This window comes from Drechmeria coniospora, chromosome 03 (genome assembly GCF_001625195.1).
Source record: "Drechmeria coniospora strain ARSEF 6962 chromosome 03, whole genome shotgun sequence".
Taxonomy (NCBI): Eukaryota; Fungi; Ascomycota; class Sordariomycetes; order Hypocreales; family Ophiocordycipitaceae; genus Drechmeria; species Drechmeria coniospora.
The window spans coordinates 1,563,634-1,581,306 of record NC_054391.1 but is presented as its reverse complement, the minus strand read 5'-3'; the positions used below and the strand labels follow the sequence as shown (position 1 = coordinate 1,581,306).

At 56.5% G+C, this 17,673-nt stretch overlaps 6 protein-coding genes across 6 annotated transcripts; 3 read left to right on the top strand and 3 right to left on the bottom strand.

The window, feature by feature from the left end:
• Positions 1–4,013: 4,013 nt before the first annotated feature.
• On the top strand, positions 4,014–6,620 carry DCS_06304 (SAM and PH domain-containing protein; the record flags this gene model as incomplete). Its single annotated transcript, XM_040803595.1, has 2 exons — positions 4,014–4,298; positions 4,359–6,620. 2 exons carry the CDS (start codon positions 4,014–4,016, stop codon positions 6,618–6,620), a joined length of 2,547 nt encoding a protein of 848 aa, XP_040653699.1.
• Positions 6,621–7,453: 833 nt separating this feature from the next.
• Positions 7,454–8,410, bottom strand: DCS_06303 (uncharacterized protein; the record flags this gene model as incomplete). The annotated part of the gene is made up of 2 exons (XM_040803594.1): positions 7,454–8,091; positions 8,194–8,410. The coding sequence occupies 2 exons, from the start codon at positions 8,408–8,410 to the stop codon at positions 7,454–7,456; spliced, it is 855 nt and encodes a 284-aa protein (XP_040653698.1).
• A 1,530-nt stretch (positions 8,411–9,940) lies between these two features.
• On the top strand, positions 9,941–11,188 carry DCS_06302 (FK506-binding protein 2 precursor; the record flags this gene model as incomplete). Its single annotated transcript, XM_040803593.1, has 2 exons — positions 9,941–10,477; positions 10,553–11,188. The coding sequence occupies 2 exons, from the start codon at positions 9,941–9,943 to the stop codon at positions 11,186–11,188; spliced, it is 1,173 nt and encodes a 390-aa protein (XP_040653697.1).
• An 872-nt stretch (positions 11,189–12,060) lies between these two features.
• Positions 12,061–13,524, bottom strand: DCS_06301 (uncharacterized protein; the record flags this gene model as incomplete). The annotated part of the gene is made up of 1 exon (XM_040803592.1): positions 12,061–13,524. One exon carries the CDS (start codon positions 13,522–13,524, stop codon positions 12,061–12,063), a length of 1,464 nt encoding a protein of 487 aa, XP_040653696.1.
• Positions 13,525–15,677: 2,153 nt separating this feature from the next.
• Positions 15,678–15,986, top strand: DCS_06300 (uncharacterized protein; the record flags this gene model as incomplete). Its single annotated transcript, XM_040803591.1, has 1 exon — positions 15,678–15,986. The coding sequence occupies one exon, from the start codon at positions 15,678–15,680 to the stop codon at positions 15,984–15,986; it is 309 nt and encodes a 102-aa protein (XP_040653695.1).
• Positions 15,987–16,467: 481 nt separating this feature from the next.
• DCS_06299 (uncharacterized protein) lies at positions 16,468–17,047 on the bottom strand (the record flags this gene model as incomplete). The annotated part of the gene is made up of 2 exons (XM_040803590.1): positions 16,468–16,804; positions 16,896–17,047. 2 exons carry the CDS (start codon positions 17,045–17,047, stop codon positions 16,468–16,470), a joined length of 489 nt encoding a protein of 162 aa, XP_040653694.1.
• Positions 17,048–17,673: the final 626 nt, after the last annotated feature.

Genomic DNA, 17,673 nt, shown 5'->3' with positions numbered 1-17,673 from the left:
CATGGAGAGTGCTCGTACGAAAGGTCTAGGGAATGCTTAGGGAGCACTCAGGAGTCAATAAGTGCACGTACTTATGTCGAAAGTCCATCGCACGTGGTGGGGTGTAGTGTGACTGATGCATCCGTACCTCTCCTGTCGGTTGCCAAGTTCCTACAGCATGCATCCCACACACCCACCCACCATGGTTAGTAATTACTTAGTGTCAGCATTAGTCCCTGCACATGCGCCCATACTGTCTATGTAGGTAAATAATACACTGACACCTGGAAGCAAGCGTACTGGCATTTGCATGTACAAAGACATCAACACATTGTTCCATCACGACATGCAGGACACTTCTACGCCAAACCACTAAGCTTCCGTCCCGTTGCGTTCTCTCATCTTCAGGTTTCCGAACGGCATGTTTCGGTGCCCTCGTGCTTTTCCTTGGTCACCTTGCACAGCCGACACAATCAATTCGGCAAGGAATCAGAATGAAGTGAGCATGACATTCGACCTTCGTACAAGAGAGTCGGTCAAGCAGATTGTCGTCGGACAAATGGTCCGTGTACTTATGCATCCGTTTTTGCTACAACCATCTACCAGGGGCTCGACTTCGGGAAGCCAGCATTAGTTTATCCCCCGCGCGGAGAACCCACGGGTGAGGTGAAGCGGCAGCACAGATCAGAGCGTAGGGTGGAGGAGCCCTGCCATGCAACCACAGTTCGACAATCCCCGCATCGATGTCAGATTGGTCGAGTTGCTAGCCAATTGACAGCACACAACACCACAAACTTATAATAGGCGATTGGGTCTGCCGTAAGTGACTTTTCCATCAACGATAGGTTGTGAGCGAAAGGCCGAAAATCCCACGATCTCTAGCAGCAAAGAGCAATGTCCCCTGCTAGTATCGCTGGTTGCTGGATTGGCCAGCCGTCCAGTGCGGGACGCTCGACGGAGGACAATGGTATCCCTGCATGCTCGTTCAGTTCCATGGTCCAACCAGGAAGTCCAACGACATAGTGACTTGGTCATGCAACTGAGTGCATACAGTGTACGGAGTACGGAGTATTGACATTGAATTCGTTGAAGCGGAGCCGAGGTGGGTTGCTACTTGCACTTGAGCCTGCGATGTGACTGCGGTACTCCGTGCATTGATACGAGTGCGATATCGCCGTCCTGCGTCCACACCCTCCCGGCTCGTCCTCCCTTCTCGGACCTGACGAGTGCAGGGATCCTGGTTGAGGTTGGCAAATAGCTGGACGGCGAACCGGGGCCTGGCGAGCGAAGCCGGCCGAGCGGTGGTGAGATCTGCCGTCACACGTCGAATCCCGTGGTTTCTGTCTTGGATCCATCCATTGTTGCCGCGGCATCCCAAAGCCGTGACGCTTCATCCCGGCTGGTGGCTTATTCGAGCAACGTTTGTCAAGCCTGCATCGCCCTTGACCGCCTCGCCTCGTTCAAGCTCCAACTGAGATGCTGATCTATAAACACATCACGGGACTCTTGCTCAACTCAACGGCAGGTCACGCTGCGATTACTGTGCTAGCAGCCGAGACACTGACGAAAGCAAGCCACGATATCCTTCGTTCGGTATCCGTGCGAAGGGTTTTGGGCTGACGGTGTGCGGGTGGCCGCATCAAACCGTTGGATTGCGGTTCAGATCAACGACCGAATCGGACCGTTCCACCAACGTGCCGTCACAATCACACGCCATGGCAACCAGCTCTTTCTTGGCCGATTGGTTCAGCGGCAGGTTCGAGCTGGGAGACGATGATGCCGACTCACTCTCGCAAGCTGCCGGCTTGTCACATTAATGCAGACGGTGAAGGACTATCGAGTGGCAGGCAGGGGCGGGAAGTGTGTCGACGACGTCGGCACGAACGAGCTAGCGGGATCGAAGACGGTGACGGTAGACGGTCTTTGCGACCTGAAAGCCGAGTACTCCTCGCTCTGCAATATTTTGTCTCTGCCTGGGTTCGTATTCCCGTCTCCGTATAATGGATGCGTGCAACTGCGTAGCGTAAGCCACGCCAGCATCTTGGCCAGGGCTACTCCTTGGTCGGCCAATACGCCGTGTGCAGCGCAATGCACCATCGTACCTGCGGAGTAACGTACGTGTATGTACGGAGTACTATTTCGAGCATTGAATCTCTAGGCGGCTCCTCTCGTCCACAGTTACACCCTCTGCCCTGTCCCCTTTGTCAATTTGTCGTACACGTGGTGATGGAACCTCGGAGAGGCGCACCGCACCGGCTTCGGAGGTCGAGTAGTACGTAATACTAGTTAGTACCGTGCTTCGTGCTAGATACGGATTCAGGTCAGGTCGTCGACGCATTGTTCAATCCACCGGGGTTCCTTGCACGAATGTCGTCGTGTTTCGTCACAGCGGCAAGGAGCAGTTGTCTGCACCCTTCTTGGCCACCCGCACTGGAGAGCATCAGAGGCTGGTGCATGGCCAGATGGTCCTTGGTGAACGGCGAGGAAGGAGTGAGTGCGTGCGAAGCGCCTGCCAGCAACCTCCAGCCTGTATCTCTCCAAGGCAGCAAGAGCCATCCCTTTGAGAATATGTCCTTCCTGCACGCTTTTCCGAGCATGTACGTGCGGGATACCTCGCACATTCACGTAGGTACATGCTCAATACTAGCGCAGGCACGAACTAGGTAGCAACGTCTCGGTATAGTAGATGCCTGTATAGGTATGGAGTAGGTATAGTATTGTTGCTCCGTAGTCCATGGTTCGTACATGTACAGAGTAGGTGTACATGATGGTGCAATGAGTTATGTCATTTTGTGATGGAACTGGGGAACTTTGGCAGAGGCGTGGCCTGGCATGGCGGGGTACGGGCCTTCTCACAAGAGCCTGGCCTTGCAATGCAACCCAACGACCAACCATTACCTGCCACCCGCAGGGTTGGGGTTGATGGTGTCCTACCTTTCAGGCCCGCTGGCGGTTACCTTTCCCTGTGTTCTATTGGTCTATTCAAGTGCCTTCCCTTCTATCTGCCCAGCATCTATACGCACGCCGTGCATGTACGCTGCGGTCACCAACCTGCCGACCTACCACCTACCTAACCAAGACATCGTCGGGTGCAGCAGGGAGGGCCTCGACGACGATTCCAGATCCAACCACCACCCTCCCATCCCTGCTTGCCTCTGCAGCCTCTTGACCACGACAGAGTTGCGGATTTGGAGTGGCTGGATTCCGTTCCATGGACTGCACGGTACATGACGGCGCTTACGAGCACCGTGCCGCCATCGTTCGCCTGCACCAGGGACACCGTCGCTGCCGTTCGCCATCTCCAACCGCCAACCATCGACCGCCGACCTCTCTGGAGGTCGGCTGGGTGGCACCCACTCGATATCGGCTCGCCTCCCTTACCCCCCTCTCCCTGCCCCTCCTCCCTCCCCGCCGGACCTATCACGACGGGAGCACAGCGACATGCGGCAAGCGCTTCAAGCGGGCGTGCAGCACCAGCCTTCCAACTTGGCCGCTCATCATCGCTCTCGCAAGAGCAAGGTCGTTCGTTTCGACATGGCACAGCGCCGGTTGAGAATCGGCGGATGCCACACCCTGCTAAGTTGTGACGAAACTTGCGCAGCAAGCACGACACCCATTCCCCTTCGCTTGACCTCCCGTCACTCTCCGTCTGTTCGCCCGTTCGTCTGACTCCTTGTTGGCCCATGCCGCAACGCCCGCGCTTGTCACATCAGAGCATGACTTTGGCCGAGGACGCCCAAGAATTTGGCCCCTACTGCCTCGTACATATCACCCGTGATATGCCCCTTGGCTCTGCAGTCCCCCTCCCGCTTGTCGGACTCGGGTTCAACGATACCTGCTGCCCTGATGTTATCACTGCCTTTGATAGTGACGAGTAAATTTCCTCGCTTCACAGCACCTCGTTTCTGGAGCTTCTCCATATCATCGACTTGACAGTTACTGCTGGCGAAAACCATCTGCCTCGGAAGCACTTGTTGCGTACAGAATTCATCATTCTCGCATCAGCGTCCGCAGTGCTTGAACCAGTGCATGGCATGCAAGCCGACATGGAATGGCCTAGCATATCATCGCAGCAACGCCGCCTTTCTTCCGGTGACAATGATATCCGGAATCGTGCGTACGGTCCAACTGGGGGATACCCGTTCTACCAAGATATGAAGCAGAAGCAAAAGTATAGCAGAGAAGCCTTCTTCGGCCTCGAAGGCCAGTATCGGTCAGAAAGGCCGGTCTCGGTAACGACCGAGTTTGTCGATACGGATTGGGATGAGCAAATTGCGAGCGAGGCAGAGGAGAACTCTCCTCGAGTAAGCCTGCAATCGGTACGTTTCTTCATCTGCATTCCTGGTGCTGTCGTTCGATCATACTTATCGCCACGGTAGTCGGGGCACCCGAGCATCGCCACCGTATCCTCATACGATGAAGCCCTAACACCACGCTCAAGTAGAGGCCGGAAAGCGCATGTCGAATCATCTCCAAAGCAAGTGGAGGGCCCTCGTGGTCCCCATCTATTTCGACAGTCGATAGATTCGTCCATTTTGGAGGGCGACGCCGTCCTCACTTTGTCACCCATGACGCCTAAGTCGTCCGGTGGACTTCTTGACGGTCCGGAACATGCACCACCGGCCCTGGGAAGCAGTAGCCCCTTTCAGTACTCTGATGAAGAGCTTGAACCATCGGAGCTCGCGTCCTGGACGCCTGAGATGGTAGCGCAATCCATGCACAACGCTGGCATTGAGCTGTTTGCCTCAGGCCGATTCATTGAAAACGACATCAGCGGTGGAATACTCATTACCTTGAAGTTCCAAGATCTGCGCGAGCTGAACATCCCATCGTTTGGCATTCGTACCAAGGTCTGGAGTCAGATCCAGTTGCTGCGAGAGGAACAATCAGTCACGCCGCCACCTACGACGCCGATAGAGGACGTTCCTAGTCAAGAGGTGAGATTCGACAAAGAGTCAACGACTAATGCCAGCAACACAAGCGTTAGGGGGGGGCAGAGCAGCCAGAGGAATCTGCGTCGACGAGAAAGGGTAAATGGCGACACAGTCACACCCTTGGAGTCTGTTTCCATTATTGGCATCGAGCAGGTCATTCCAAAACCGCATCACTGTCCCAAAGGGGAGAACTGTTCCAAGTGGAAGAGGCAGCAGCGTGCAATGGCCGACTTAAAGAAGGCCAACCCAAATCTCGATCTCCAGGCGGGGGGGTCAGTTCTGATATTTGGAGATGCCGGCAACCCGCAGACGGCCCAAGCTATTGATCCGAAGGAGGCGCTCCGTCCCATTTCCGACGCAGTCCATTCTGTCGCAGCATCTTCTGACATTCTTGGCCCGCAAAGCTTGCCTCCTTTGCAACATCTGCAGGAGGCAGTCCTTCGCAGTGTCCGGGCCCGTGACCCGCAAGAAAATGTTCGTCAATTCCTCGGTTTTCAGAAGCAAACCGGCAGCAACGAGGTTCCTCCAACGCCCCCCTTTGAGTTCACACCAGCCTTGAAAACTCTCCGCCGTGATTTTGGTAGCCTGCCCAAGTTGTCGATTCCCATCAAGGCCACCTCGGAGAAGCATCTACCCCTGGTGTCTACAGGGGCTCCGGATACGCCCTCGGACCAGCCCCGGGAGCAACCGCAACGGCAGTCCCCTCCACAACAAGGCTTTACGCCATATCGAATGGACAAAGCAAATCCCATCTCGGCGGAGCTCGAGACGTCGAGAAATCCTCGCCGATTTGGGACCCCTTTCTCGGAACTTGACGTCCCAGTCACGGCGGTACAGCTGGGGACTCTGCTCCGGGATGTTTCTCAGTCTGTCCCCCCTGACATGAACTACCGATCAAACATGTGCACCGCCCTTCGCGCGCGCTCCCAGTCCAGAGCTTCGGCAGTTCGGCCTTCGTTTCCCACTCTTCCTGTTGTGGATGAGAATCTTTGCGCTCGTGCCGTTTCCAAGACGCCTATCCGCGATGCTGATGGCCCGCCTATCCAACCCCGACTTTCAATCGCTGCTTGCATGAACCATCCGTGTGTCCCCGTGGAGAGTGGCGATATCGAGAATTCGCCTTCACCCCTGCCCTCCTTCGGGCTCAAACCTGGCCACAAAAAGTCTGGGGCGACAACCGGTGTCTCCTTTCAAGGCCAGATGAAGAAGCGCAAGATGAGTTTCATTCGTAACGAGTGGCAGGATGTATATTTCACCTTAAAGGGCACTCGCCTCAGCATGCACAAGGATGCCACAAAAATGGATCGTACACTTGAATACGTCGACATTGACGAATATTCCATCACTTGTTCCGGCGTTGCCTCGACGTCGAAGCTCAGCGCAGCCTTGAAAGCGATGGGTATCTCGCATAATCGCGACAAAGGCGACCTTGTTGCGGCCTTTAGCTTTCAGCTCATTCCTCACGATAAAGAAGTTGGCGCGCGGCTACGCAGGCGCGACAGCTCCCTTTTTACTTCTTCGACTGCCACTACCACCAACACAAGTGGCGAACTTGCCGAGGGTATCAATGGCACCGGCAAGACGTACCACTTTGCGGTCAAGGACCGCGATGAACGCATCGACTGGATGAGGGAGCTCATGCTAGCCAAGGCACTTAAGCAGAAAGGGCAAGGATTTGAGATCAGCGTCAACGGCAGCATGATCTAGGCATGCAGCCTTTCTGCCAACCCTTGAGACAATGGCATAACTTATCCCAACAGTCTTTTCTTCGTGGTAGTTGGGGTTTTCTTCTCTCTTTTTGTTTGCCCGGTGCCTTGTACGACGGACGAGCGAAGGCTTCTTCATAATTGCAATCATCATTCCCTCTAGCGTATCCTCAATTCAACGGGGCATGGAAACAGAAGGTGGGGGACCTGGCAACGGGTAGAAACGCACAGCATGCTTGATTTCTTGAACTTGTCCCTCTCATTTATCTAACGAATTGAACGGCTTGGATACCATTTGATTTTTATAGGCAGATAGTATCAGCCAATATCGAACGAGAGTACACATGTTGCATTTTAGTTGTGCCATTAGTTTTTGATGGTACAAAATATGTAATGAATAATTACGACAATTTATACACGTGTGTTTTTGTGTGCGTCTGTGTGTATGCATGTATATATACCGTATGCATATTATATATACCATTGTGTTGTTTGGTATCAATGGAGGGAGAGGGGCACGTTATGGAGGACTCCGTGGGCAAGATCGATGCAAGATCGATAGCACAGGAACAATCCCTTTTCGCCCTCTACTATGGATGTATTTCTTGTCTGTCGTATATAGCGAATTGGAGTGCTCTAGGCGATCAAGATCAAGTAGAATCAATCTCCATTGCCGCTGCTCTGGCCGAAACCGCAGATGGTTCGGCAACTGGACGGCATACACATTATCGTACATGTACAGTGCCATGGCGCTCTCGTCACGTCTGCCGTGCGAGACAACCAAGTTGCTTTTTTGTCTGTCCAAATTTTGCATCGCTACCCATTCGCGTTCTCTCACGGAGTCGTTGCCGACTTGAAGTCAGGCCGGAGCACGCCCGACTTTTGGGCCACCTTCTCCCAGTCAATGAGGTTCCACCAAGCTTCAGCAAAGGCCATCTTCCCGCCGTTGCCTCCAGCGCCGACGCCCCAGTCGAGAAGCCAGGCGTGCTCCCAGGTGTTGAGACAAAGCAGGGGCTCAAGCTCGATGCCGCCGGGGGGGAGGTCGCCGGTCCGCCTCCGGGCGCCAAAGGCCTGGTTGCGGAAGTAGGTCTTGGCGGTTCCATCGTTTCCAAGAGTGTTCATGTCAGCCGACTGGGCGCGCCAATGTGCGCCGGGATACGGGGATCCGGCGAGGTAGGTTGGGAGGAGGCGGTAGTCGCCGGGGCCGGCCTTGACAAGCCAGAGGAAACCCGGACCAAACATGGCGGAGGCGGTGAAGACGAACTCGCGGCGGAGAGTCTCGATGGAGGAGAAGGAGGCCTCGAGTTCGAGGCGGAGGACGTCGGGCATCGGTGAGCCGGTGGGGGAGATGCCCTGGAAGAAGAAGTGATTGTTGTGGGCCATGGAGGCATAGTTGAAAGTGGGTGCTTGGTTGGGCTCGCGAGCGGTCAGGAGGGCAATGGTCTTGGTGTCTTTGTCTTCGAGCTCGGTACCTGCACTCACGGTTCAGTCAGTACTCAACGTCACCAGCGTCGAGGTCAGCCGCCAGACGGTCTGGTGGACGAAGCGAAGGGGCCGAAACGAAGGGGACGGACCGGCTGTCAAGGCGTTGAGCTTCTCGACCATCAACGACATGTAGTCTGTCCAGGCGACGGCAAAGCCGCCGGCGCTCATGAGATTGGGGACGCCCTCGGCGTAATCGTGCGGCAGCGAGGGCACCTGGTGCAGCCTTCTCCGAGCGTTGACCGTCGCTCGCAGGCCCAGGCCCGCGCCCAGGGCTTGTCGCGGTATCCTCAGCCGTGTCCGGAACATGACGTGCGGGCTGACGGGGGGGAGGGGAGGGGCGGAGGGGTGGTTGGCGAAGGGCAATGGAAACAACTGAGACGTCGAAGAAAGAGGTCAAGTACTAATTAATAATTATATCTCGTTGTTCCTGGACCCGTCTCATCTGCAAATTGGAGCTTTCGAGCGAGCTACAACTTTTGGGGGGCAAGCCACAGTGGTGTAGCACGTGAGCCGTGGCTGGAGCCTGGAAATACTATACATGTTCATGTACGTACGTGGCTGAGGATTGGAGAGGATGCTGAGTAACATATAGGCACAGCCAACAGGTACGGAGTAATTGTACATGTACTTCACTACAAGTACACACACATGAGTCTGCTGCTACACCTGGTATGTACTTATACCTGTACAGTACGGAGTATTACTTATATGTCTACATCTCACTGCACGTACGGAGTAGATAGCGATTCGATATGGCCGATTGGGACGGACAGCCAGTTGGTACCGATGGGCAAGTACCTCTTTTCTATTAGGCGAACGAATGTACTCCGTACATGTTGGTAGACTTTGTTGCAGAAACTAAGTAATAACACTTCCTGTACTCCGTAATACCTGCTGCAGTACGGAGTACGGACGGAATACTTGTACACTTCATGAGGGGTGCCAACCTAAAATCCAGCGTGGGGCAGCCAAACCAGCTACTACGAGAAGAGTTCTAGTGCCACCCGCCCCGCTTCGTCCTCTTCCGATCGGCTCTCGACCTACTCCGTGCTACTAAGTAAGTATTCGAATGCAGGAATGTCAGGCAAGCCAAGTTCGCTTCTTCATTCTACCTTCATCGCCCGCCTGCAATATATTGATTTCGTACCGATAATTGGGGAGTTCATTCGTGACGCATAATTCGCAATCTTACCCAGCTCCGCTGAGGCATGGAATGTCGCCGTGCATGTTTCAGTTGATTCTCGTGCCCGCACCCGTTGCTCCTTTCTGGCTGAACATGGTGGGTATTCCCCTCAAGCACTACCATCAGCCGAAGGTGGTACTAGTACGGTGCCCCCGTTAAGGGCCTGAAGACGAGGCTGTTTCAGTGGTCGTTGCCCCCCAGTTCAGTGGGGTTTTGCCTCGAGCTCGCTCTGGGTACCCCGGCCCCATTCACTGTCAAGGTTCAACTTCGGTTTCTTCGTGCCTGATCCGAACCACTGTCGTCCTCCATCCCACCGCGTTCGAGCGATCCCTTAATCAGCCTCACCATCATTCATTTGCGGCCACTCTGGATACTGGACACTTTCTTTCCATCGGCCGCTGTCACATTCTACGTCGTCACGACGCCTGGGGCCGGTGCAGCGCCGCAGGTTCTCGACAGCCTGCTCCTAGCTCGCCCTCTCCTGCCTGCCTGCCCTTCGCCGTCAACCACCTTCCGCCTCCCTCAGGGGCATCATATACCCCCGATACACTCTCATCCACCCTCTCCCTCGACGCGACGGCGACGACGCGCGACCCCTCAGGCCACCGCAGGCTCCGCCGAGCCGAGCCCATTCGCCTCGAGCCTCGTACCCGATGCTGCCTCTCCTCGACGCCCGAGCCGCCGCGCCAGATGCCTCGACCATGACAGCCGCTACTTACTCGACCATGGCAGTCGCTTCTTCCTCAGGCGTCTCGGCCACCATCTCCAGCGCCATCTTGGAGACGGGCATGGCCACCGTCGCCACTGCCGTCGCCACCGCCGTCGCCACCGCGCCCCCGTCGCCTGACGGCCCCGAGAAGCAAGGTCCGCCAGGCGAGTGTCGGTTACTCGGCTCCTTCGCCCTGCTCGTCCAGGCCGCTCTCGGAGCGCTTGCTCTCCTCTCCCTCGTCTTCAAGCGTTGGCGCGAGAGGCCGCAGCGGCCCGTCAAGATCTGGTTCTTCGACGCCTCGAAGCAAGTCTTTGGTTCCGTGCTGGTTCACATTGCCAACATCTTCATGTCCATGCTCACCAGCGGTCGCTTCTCCATCAAGCTGGAGCCCACCGGCGTTCCCGAGCGGCGCATGGCCGGGAACGACGAGTCCTATAAACCGAATCCCTGCTCATTCTACCTCCTTAACCTGGCAATCGATGTGCGTTTGGTCCCTCATTCCCTTCCCGCGCCGCTCGACGGTCGTCGCTAACGAGAGCACATTCCTACCTGCCAGACCACCCTGGGCATCCCTATCCTCATCGTCCTGCTCCGCATCATAACTGGTCTTGTAGAGTTTACACCCTTTGGCAGACCAGCCGAGTCTGTCAAGTCCGGTTATTACGGCAGCCCACCCAACGCCGTCTGGTGGCTCAAGCAGTCCATCATCTACTTCTGCGGCCTCTTCGGCATGAAGCTCTGCGTTCTCATCATCTTCATCCTCATGCCCTGGATTTCCAAGGTCGGCGACTGGGCCCTCGGGTGGACAGAGGGCAACGAGCAGGTGCAGATTGCCTTTGTCATGATGATCTTTCCCTTGATCATGAACGCAATGCAGTACTACATCATCGACTCCTTCATCAAAGGTCGGGACCTTCATCATGATCGCTTGCCATCCGAGGACCCCGACGAGACACGGGCGTACGGCGAGAGCACGAGCCTCCGCGGCCATGATGCCGAGACGGACGACGATGACGACGGCGTCGACGACGAAGCGGATGCTGTGAAACATCCGGGCCGTCTTCCTGCCGACGCCCCCGAGGGAGAATACGACCCGGATGTCGACGGCGACTTACCCACGGTCGTCGGCAGCAGCTCCAGCCGCCGTGTAACTCGAACCAAAGTCCCATCTGAACTGTTCCCCAAGGAATGAGCTGCTTGGAGAGGGTTGTCAACTTCACACCCGGCTCTTCACGTGTGTGCTTTTTCTCACCATCCTACATATTGGCCAAGTTGTCCTTTTTTTTTTTATACACGTAGCGCTCTTGACCGAGGCGAGCATTTCTTGTACGTACTTGGTTGCACATTGCCGGTGCACACGCGGGGGGCAGGGCTTTGGAGGGGGTTTCAAACGGCCAACGGACTCATGCTCCGTTGCCATCTTTCATGGATACATGGCGTCTGGCGATTGTCTGGGGTGAGAGCGGGAACGGCCAATACTAGTGCTTGCTGGCAAAATCCACACGATTTTTGATTACCTGTTTCAAGGTGCTTCCAGGAGCAATCTGGAATAACAAAAGCTGGACATGTCGCCGCTGTAGCAGACGCAGCCTTCTCTTGCGCTTGCATCGGCGCTCGTTGCCGGCGGCTGTGGTGAGGGGAGACGCAAGCAGAAGGGACTTCGTAGACTTCGTATCAGATCAGATGGAGGGAGAAAAAGGCCATCCGTTAGGGAATAAATTGACTATATCCTAGCCACAGAAGCCACCCGATTTCCAAGCAATGATATGATACATGAAATGAATACAACGAATAAATGTACACGCAGATGTTACGTATCCCACAATGCCATCTCGCTGCTGTACGCTGAAAACAAATTCATGGCCGGTAGGAAAATAACTGGCTGCTAGAAAAACTAAAACCCCCAAGGAGATCGTACGAGCCCTGGTATTATTGCAGCTTGCCATCAACAGGCCATGAACAGCCCGTTACAAGCTTCTCAGAATCCTCCTTAAACGCCAGGTGCAAATGCTGGTCGTGAATACGAGACACAACAAACGCCATGCAAAGCTGGACAGTCCAGACTCAGCCCTCGCGAGTGGGCACAGGCTGATACGGCCGGTAGCCCGGATAGGCCTCAGGTGCGGGTGACTGGGTGCCCGAGGCTGGGTACCCGGCTGAGCTTGCGGGAGGCGAGGGACGAGCAAAGCCAGAAGTGAAATCGAAACCGGCGTTGTTCTTAATCGGCGACTGAGGAGGCGAGTACGCATTCCGCTGGTTCTGGGGGAGGAAAGGCTGGTTGGAGGCTGGTGAGCAATTTCTGCTGCCTTGCTCTTGGGGTGTCCCCCAGCCTGGCTGGTCGTAGCCTCGCCCGCGAGGTGCGGGTGAAGATTCCATACGCTGGGCGAACGGCTGGCCGCCTCGAGGACCAGGTGCTCGCCGTGGATCCGGCATGTTCCTCGGCTGATGCATCGGGCCGTTCATTGGCCGGTTCGCACTTTCACCGGTTCCCTGCCGCCTCATGCCGTAGCCATCAGGCATGCTTGGGTTCTGGTGGGGGACGTTTCGGGCCTGGCCGGGCGACTGCCGTCCCTGCGCCATGGACGCGAAGGCCGGGGGCGGGTATGGTTGGTTCGGATGGGCACTCATGGGGCTGCCTGTCTGATTAGGCGCTCCTCCAAGGGCACCGGGCTGGTCGTAGGGTTCATCGAGGCCGAAGCCGACGGACTCGCGGTCGGCGTTGTACCTGCCATTGGCCACCGGGTGATCTCGAGGATGACCCCGAGGGTCTGGCGGCTGGTTGTGGGTCGAAAGCAAGGCTTGCTGGCTCTGGTTGGGGAAGTAGCCGTTCGGGCCGGCACGGGGGAGAGCATAGGGGCTATTGGCTGCCGAAGCCGTAGGAGCAGGCGAGGGGGAAGGCAGGGCGCTCTGCGCGGGACTGGGCGCCTGCGACTTGTTGAGCTGATTCATCTCCATATCCTCCTCCAGCAGCACCTTCTTGGAGCCAGCCGTCTCCCAGCTGGGCATGTGGGGCAGAGAGTCTTCGCCGCCTTTCTTGGGAACTTCGAACTCGGCGTATTGGGGAGGTTCGGCAGCGGGATTCCTGGCCGTCGGAGCTTTCATGGGCGCTTGTTCCTCGTAGCCGTGGTGCGGAGGGATATAGGGTTCGTCGAGATACTTGCGACGCTTGGCACCCCCGGGGGGGTCGCAGCAACCGCAGCAGTTGCCGCAGCATTTGAGGCATTGGAAGCAGCTGCAGCAGCACGGGCGACCGCAGCAGCAGCAGCGAATAATGCACCAAACAACGGCAAATATGATGAGGCCACCGACGGCCATGGAGGCGATGACGGGCCATTTGCAGTACGAGCTGTTCATGCAGTTGTCCCAGCTGGAGAAGGCCGTCTTGACGTTGGACACTTTGCCTTGGGCATCCGAGATGATGTCCCTGCTGCGGATTGCCGAGGCGGTGCTCCTGACTAGAACGCCGGTCAGTTGCTCCAGAACCCCGCCACGAAGGCTCCTGGCCATGGCGACATCCACATGAGGCATTTTGGCGACGGTGCGAGGCAGCGGCCTCAGGCGATGCTTGAATGCTGCCCTGGTCGGGCGCGTGAAGTGCTTTCGGGCGACTGAACGACCTGTTCTTCGGCTGCCATGAAGCGTATATCACAGTGACGGCCGTCCGATGCAACGAGGTCGGTGGGAGGAACAGTTGTGCCAAGGGTGTGCACGTGAGATTGGTGAGATTGCGAGGCAACAAAGGCCGTCGGCTGACTTTCGGGAGCGGAAGGCGAAGGCGGAAATGAAGGGTGAGGGGAAAAATCGAAAACGTGGGCGAGTGCGTCCAAGCGGGAGCAAGCAAGAAAGAAAGATGACGGACGGTTGAAGCGAAAGACGCGGGTGGGTTGTTGCCGAAGAAGACGTCGTCCAGCCGTCGTCGTCGTCGTATTCGTGACGTGCTTGGGAAAGAATGTGAGAGGAAATATGTAGACAGGCACGAAAGTAAGGTTGGCACAAAATAATGCAGATAGGAGTACTCTGTACTCCGAACGGAGTACGAATACGAAGTACGGAGTACGGAGTTATGGGTACATGGAAGTACAGCACTCCGTTGCGTGGTGAGGGAAGGGCATGAACTTGTCTCGGCGTGCGTCCGCAGGTATGGCTTCCCCTGACGGCCGAGGTGTCGCTGTAACCGGTAGGGTGATAAATTGGCCAACAAAGAAGCCACGAAGGGGCCGGCGCCCGAAGTTCCGCGATTGGACGGCGTTTCGCAAACGAGGTGGCTGTACGAAAGGCGTGCAATTGGCGCAGCGGTCGGTTCACGCCGACGCGAAGGACGCGAAGTTGATGACGTTTAACTGCGAAGAGCAAGCCGCCGGGCGAAAGCGGTTAGCGCTCGCGTGCCAACCAGGGTGGAGAGTGCCTGCTGCGGGAGGGGTGCGATCCGGGGGGGTGGGGGGGTGAGAGAAGGGAAGTATCACTGCCTCGCGGATCCGCGCGGTGCACGCTCAACTAGAGACGACAAGTCTGGTGGGAGGGGGGGGGGCAGCGGAGAGGAACAGAGGTGATGACCGGCAGAGTGAGGGGAGGGGAGCCGGGAGGGGCGGAGGCGGTTGATGGGGGGTGGTACTGACGGTGGTCGAGTATGTAATAATACAAGCAAACGGAGTGTGCTCTGGGTATGTTCGTACAGGTCGGACTACTATGAAAGGAAAGGGACAAGACGGCGGCAGGAACAGGAACAGGAACAGTAAGTCGCACGGACGGTGAAGTGCATCTCTCGTAAGGTACTCCGTACTTGGAACAAATCATCTCCCAGCAATACGTACTGGACAAATCTCCATTCGTCCCTACTCATTACAGTTTGACCGCGATACACTCTCATTTCACTCGGTGCGTGCTGAACGTGAACACTGCATGGCGACGTGGTTGAGAATACGGTGCAAGGACCCAAATCCAACAAAAAGTATTAGTTGGATGTACAACTATACTAGTAGTTGGATGTACAACTATACTAGTAGTTGGATGTACAACCATACTACTAGTAGTACTCCGTCGTTGTATGTACAACTAACTACCTAGTACTAGGTAGGTATACACTACTCCGTACAGTATACTAGTAGTACGCAGAACAAGTAATACTCGCTCATGGTTTTCCATAGGTAGGTCCCTACTAACCTATTGTGCCCTGTATTTACAGTACATGCATGTACCTTGGTGGCTGGGCGCGGGAAGTTCTTGTGCACCAGTAATTACAAGTATTTGTCGTTCACCAGCCATCTCCCCGGGCCTACTCCGTAAACTCCCGCAAACGCCTCTACGAATTACTCAGTATGCTGTACTTGCCGTGCACGAGTTTGTGCTTACACGTCTGTGCTTGTTTTGGGCCAGGTCGCGATGCGGCGAAGCGGATACTGCACTCCATGCATACATAGCCCTTGCTGTCTTCAGCACCCGTCCGTCTGCTTTGGGGATTGATGCAGGAGACGGCAGGGATGAGACCCGGATGACGCATGCCACCCGACTCAGCCAAGTAGAATGCCCGACACAAGCAAGCTCCTCATGCTTTGCGGCCAATCCATCGTCAGTATCACTCGCCACGCAAAGGCACAAGTTGACCCCTTCCATGGTCCCTCATCACGCCCCCAAGTCCATGTGCCAGCAGAAAACCACAGGGAGCAAGCGGGCTGCCGACCGTCATGACGCAGCCTGCAACGTGCAAGTACGAGCCCAGGCCCGATTTCAGGGCCGGGTCCGAGTCCGAGTCCGAGTCCGAGTTCGAGTCCGAGTACAGGTACAGATACCGCTCGCGTCCGATCGTAGGAGTGCAAATGTCGTATATTCATAATCGCTACAGCGCTCGTGCAAGAATTGGCATATCAAGCACCCGTGGCCAACGCCAAATGCTCCATCTGAAGCAAGCGTTCGCTGTCCCTCGGCAACTTCTTCGCGTCCTCGGTGTCCCGTCGACCAACACGCCCGGCGCGAAGGAGCTCGTGCGGTTGTGAAACGTCCTGTGCCCCTCCAAGCCCTTCCAAGCACATGACCCATTCATGCGACGTCTCACATGCCCCGTCAGTGCCTGTGAATTCATATCCACCGTTGAAGGGATGGTCCGCCGTCACTTCATATGAACTTCTAGTGTGAAGGATGTCACAAGGTAAAGGCATACACATACAATCACAGCCAGTAGCCACTGGGTAGTGTCCGCCTCGGCCCGCTCGTCCTGCTCATCCTGCTCGTCCTGCTCGTCCTGGTATCGTCCCATCGGCACCAGGGAAAGCCAGTCCATTGATCGCCAAGAAATCACGCATCGAAAAGAGGGGATGGAAACGAAAGAAAGAAGTAGGATGGAGGCCCGTCCGTCAACACCATGACAGCCTAGATGCCCTCGGGTACGCGGCCAGTGCAGCGTTGCCCATCGCTCGGCATGATGCCGGCGAACCTCGTCCATCGGCCACATCGCGAGTCTGGTATCCCGTCTGGCCGTTACTTGCCCGGCGGGGGGCCGGTGGGGGGTGCGTACGTCGTCTCCGGTTGGTAGGCGCTGGCAGGTTGCTGAACACCGTACTGCTGCTGGCCGTAGTAGCCATCATTGGGGTTGAAGGTCGTGCCTGTGTATTGGGGATGCTGCTGGTTCCCGTACGCGGGCGGTGGAGGGGCGAAGCCCGCGTTCTGGCCGGGTTGCCCGTAGGCTTGAGGGTTGTAGCCCGACTGGTACCCGTTCATCGGCTGGCCATCTTGCCCGCTAGGCTTGCCACCGGCCATCCAGCCGGTGCCGTATATCGGTTGGGTGCCGCGGCGGCGGCGGCGGCGGGCGATGCAGCTGAGGAGGGGGCCAGCGTCAGCTCCTGCGGCGCGTCACGGGGGGAAGCCGGCTGTCGCGGCGGGATGTGCGGCGAGCGATGACGACTTACCTGCAGGTGAGGAAGACCAAGAAGATGACGAAGATGACGACGCCGACGACGACCCAACGGCCCCAGTCATACCAGCGGTTGCTGTAGCATACGCTGTTGTAGCCGCAGTTGTAGTAGTACCGCTTCGCGAGCTCGGTGATGGTGGGCGCCATGGTTGACGAGGATTCGGTAGGGTTCTGCTCTCGATCGACAATTCGGCCGTGCGATGTAGATTTGCGCGTCGATGCGCGACCTTGACAATATCGGATGGAGATGGTGGTGGAAGGAGGAGGAAGGGCTGGTCGCTAGCGGAGCGGTAGGAGATGTGGATGCTTTTCTTGCGAGAACGCCTAAGAACAGGCGCAGCGAGACGGCACTCGTGACGCAGTGCGCCGCACCAGACCTCGCAATACGAATGCGAGGCTAGCAGCCTAGTAATGGTCTAATAGTGGGTTAGAACATCCTAGTACGGGCGCAGTGCTCGAGGCAAGTACTCGCCAGGTACCGCCGTATCAGGCGCGAGCACCCCAGCAAGGGACCGACTCACCCACCAACGAAAACAGCCGATTGGCGTGTGCGCAAACCGTGTTTCCTGCGACACAACCGTTGACGTCACCAGTGCCGACGTGCCTTTTGCCGTGTTTGAAGATGAGAGGAGGGACGAGGGCGAGAGGGGTCGGAGGCGAGAGGCGAGAGGCGAGAGGCGAGAGGAACGATGAGGTTTGTTGTGGTTGTGCGATGGTGACTTCAGCAGAAGCTGGGAGGGCATGACTTGCACACGCACATGTATTTATCCCTC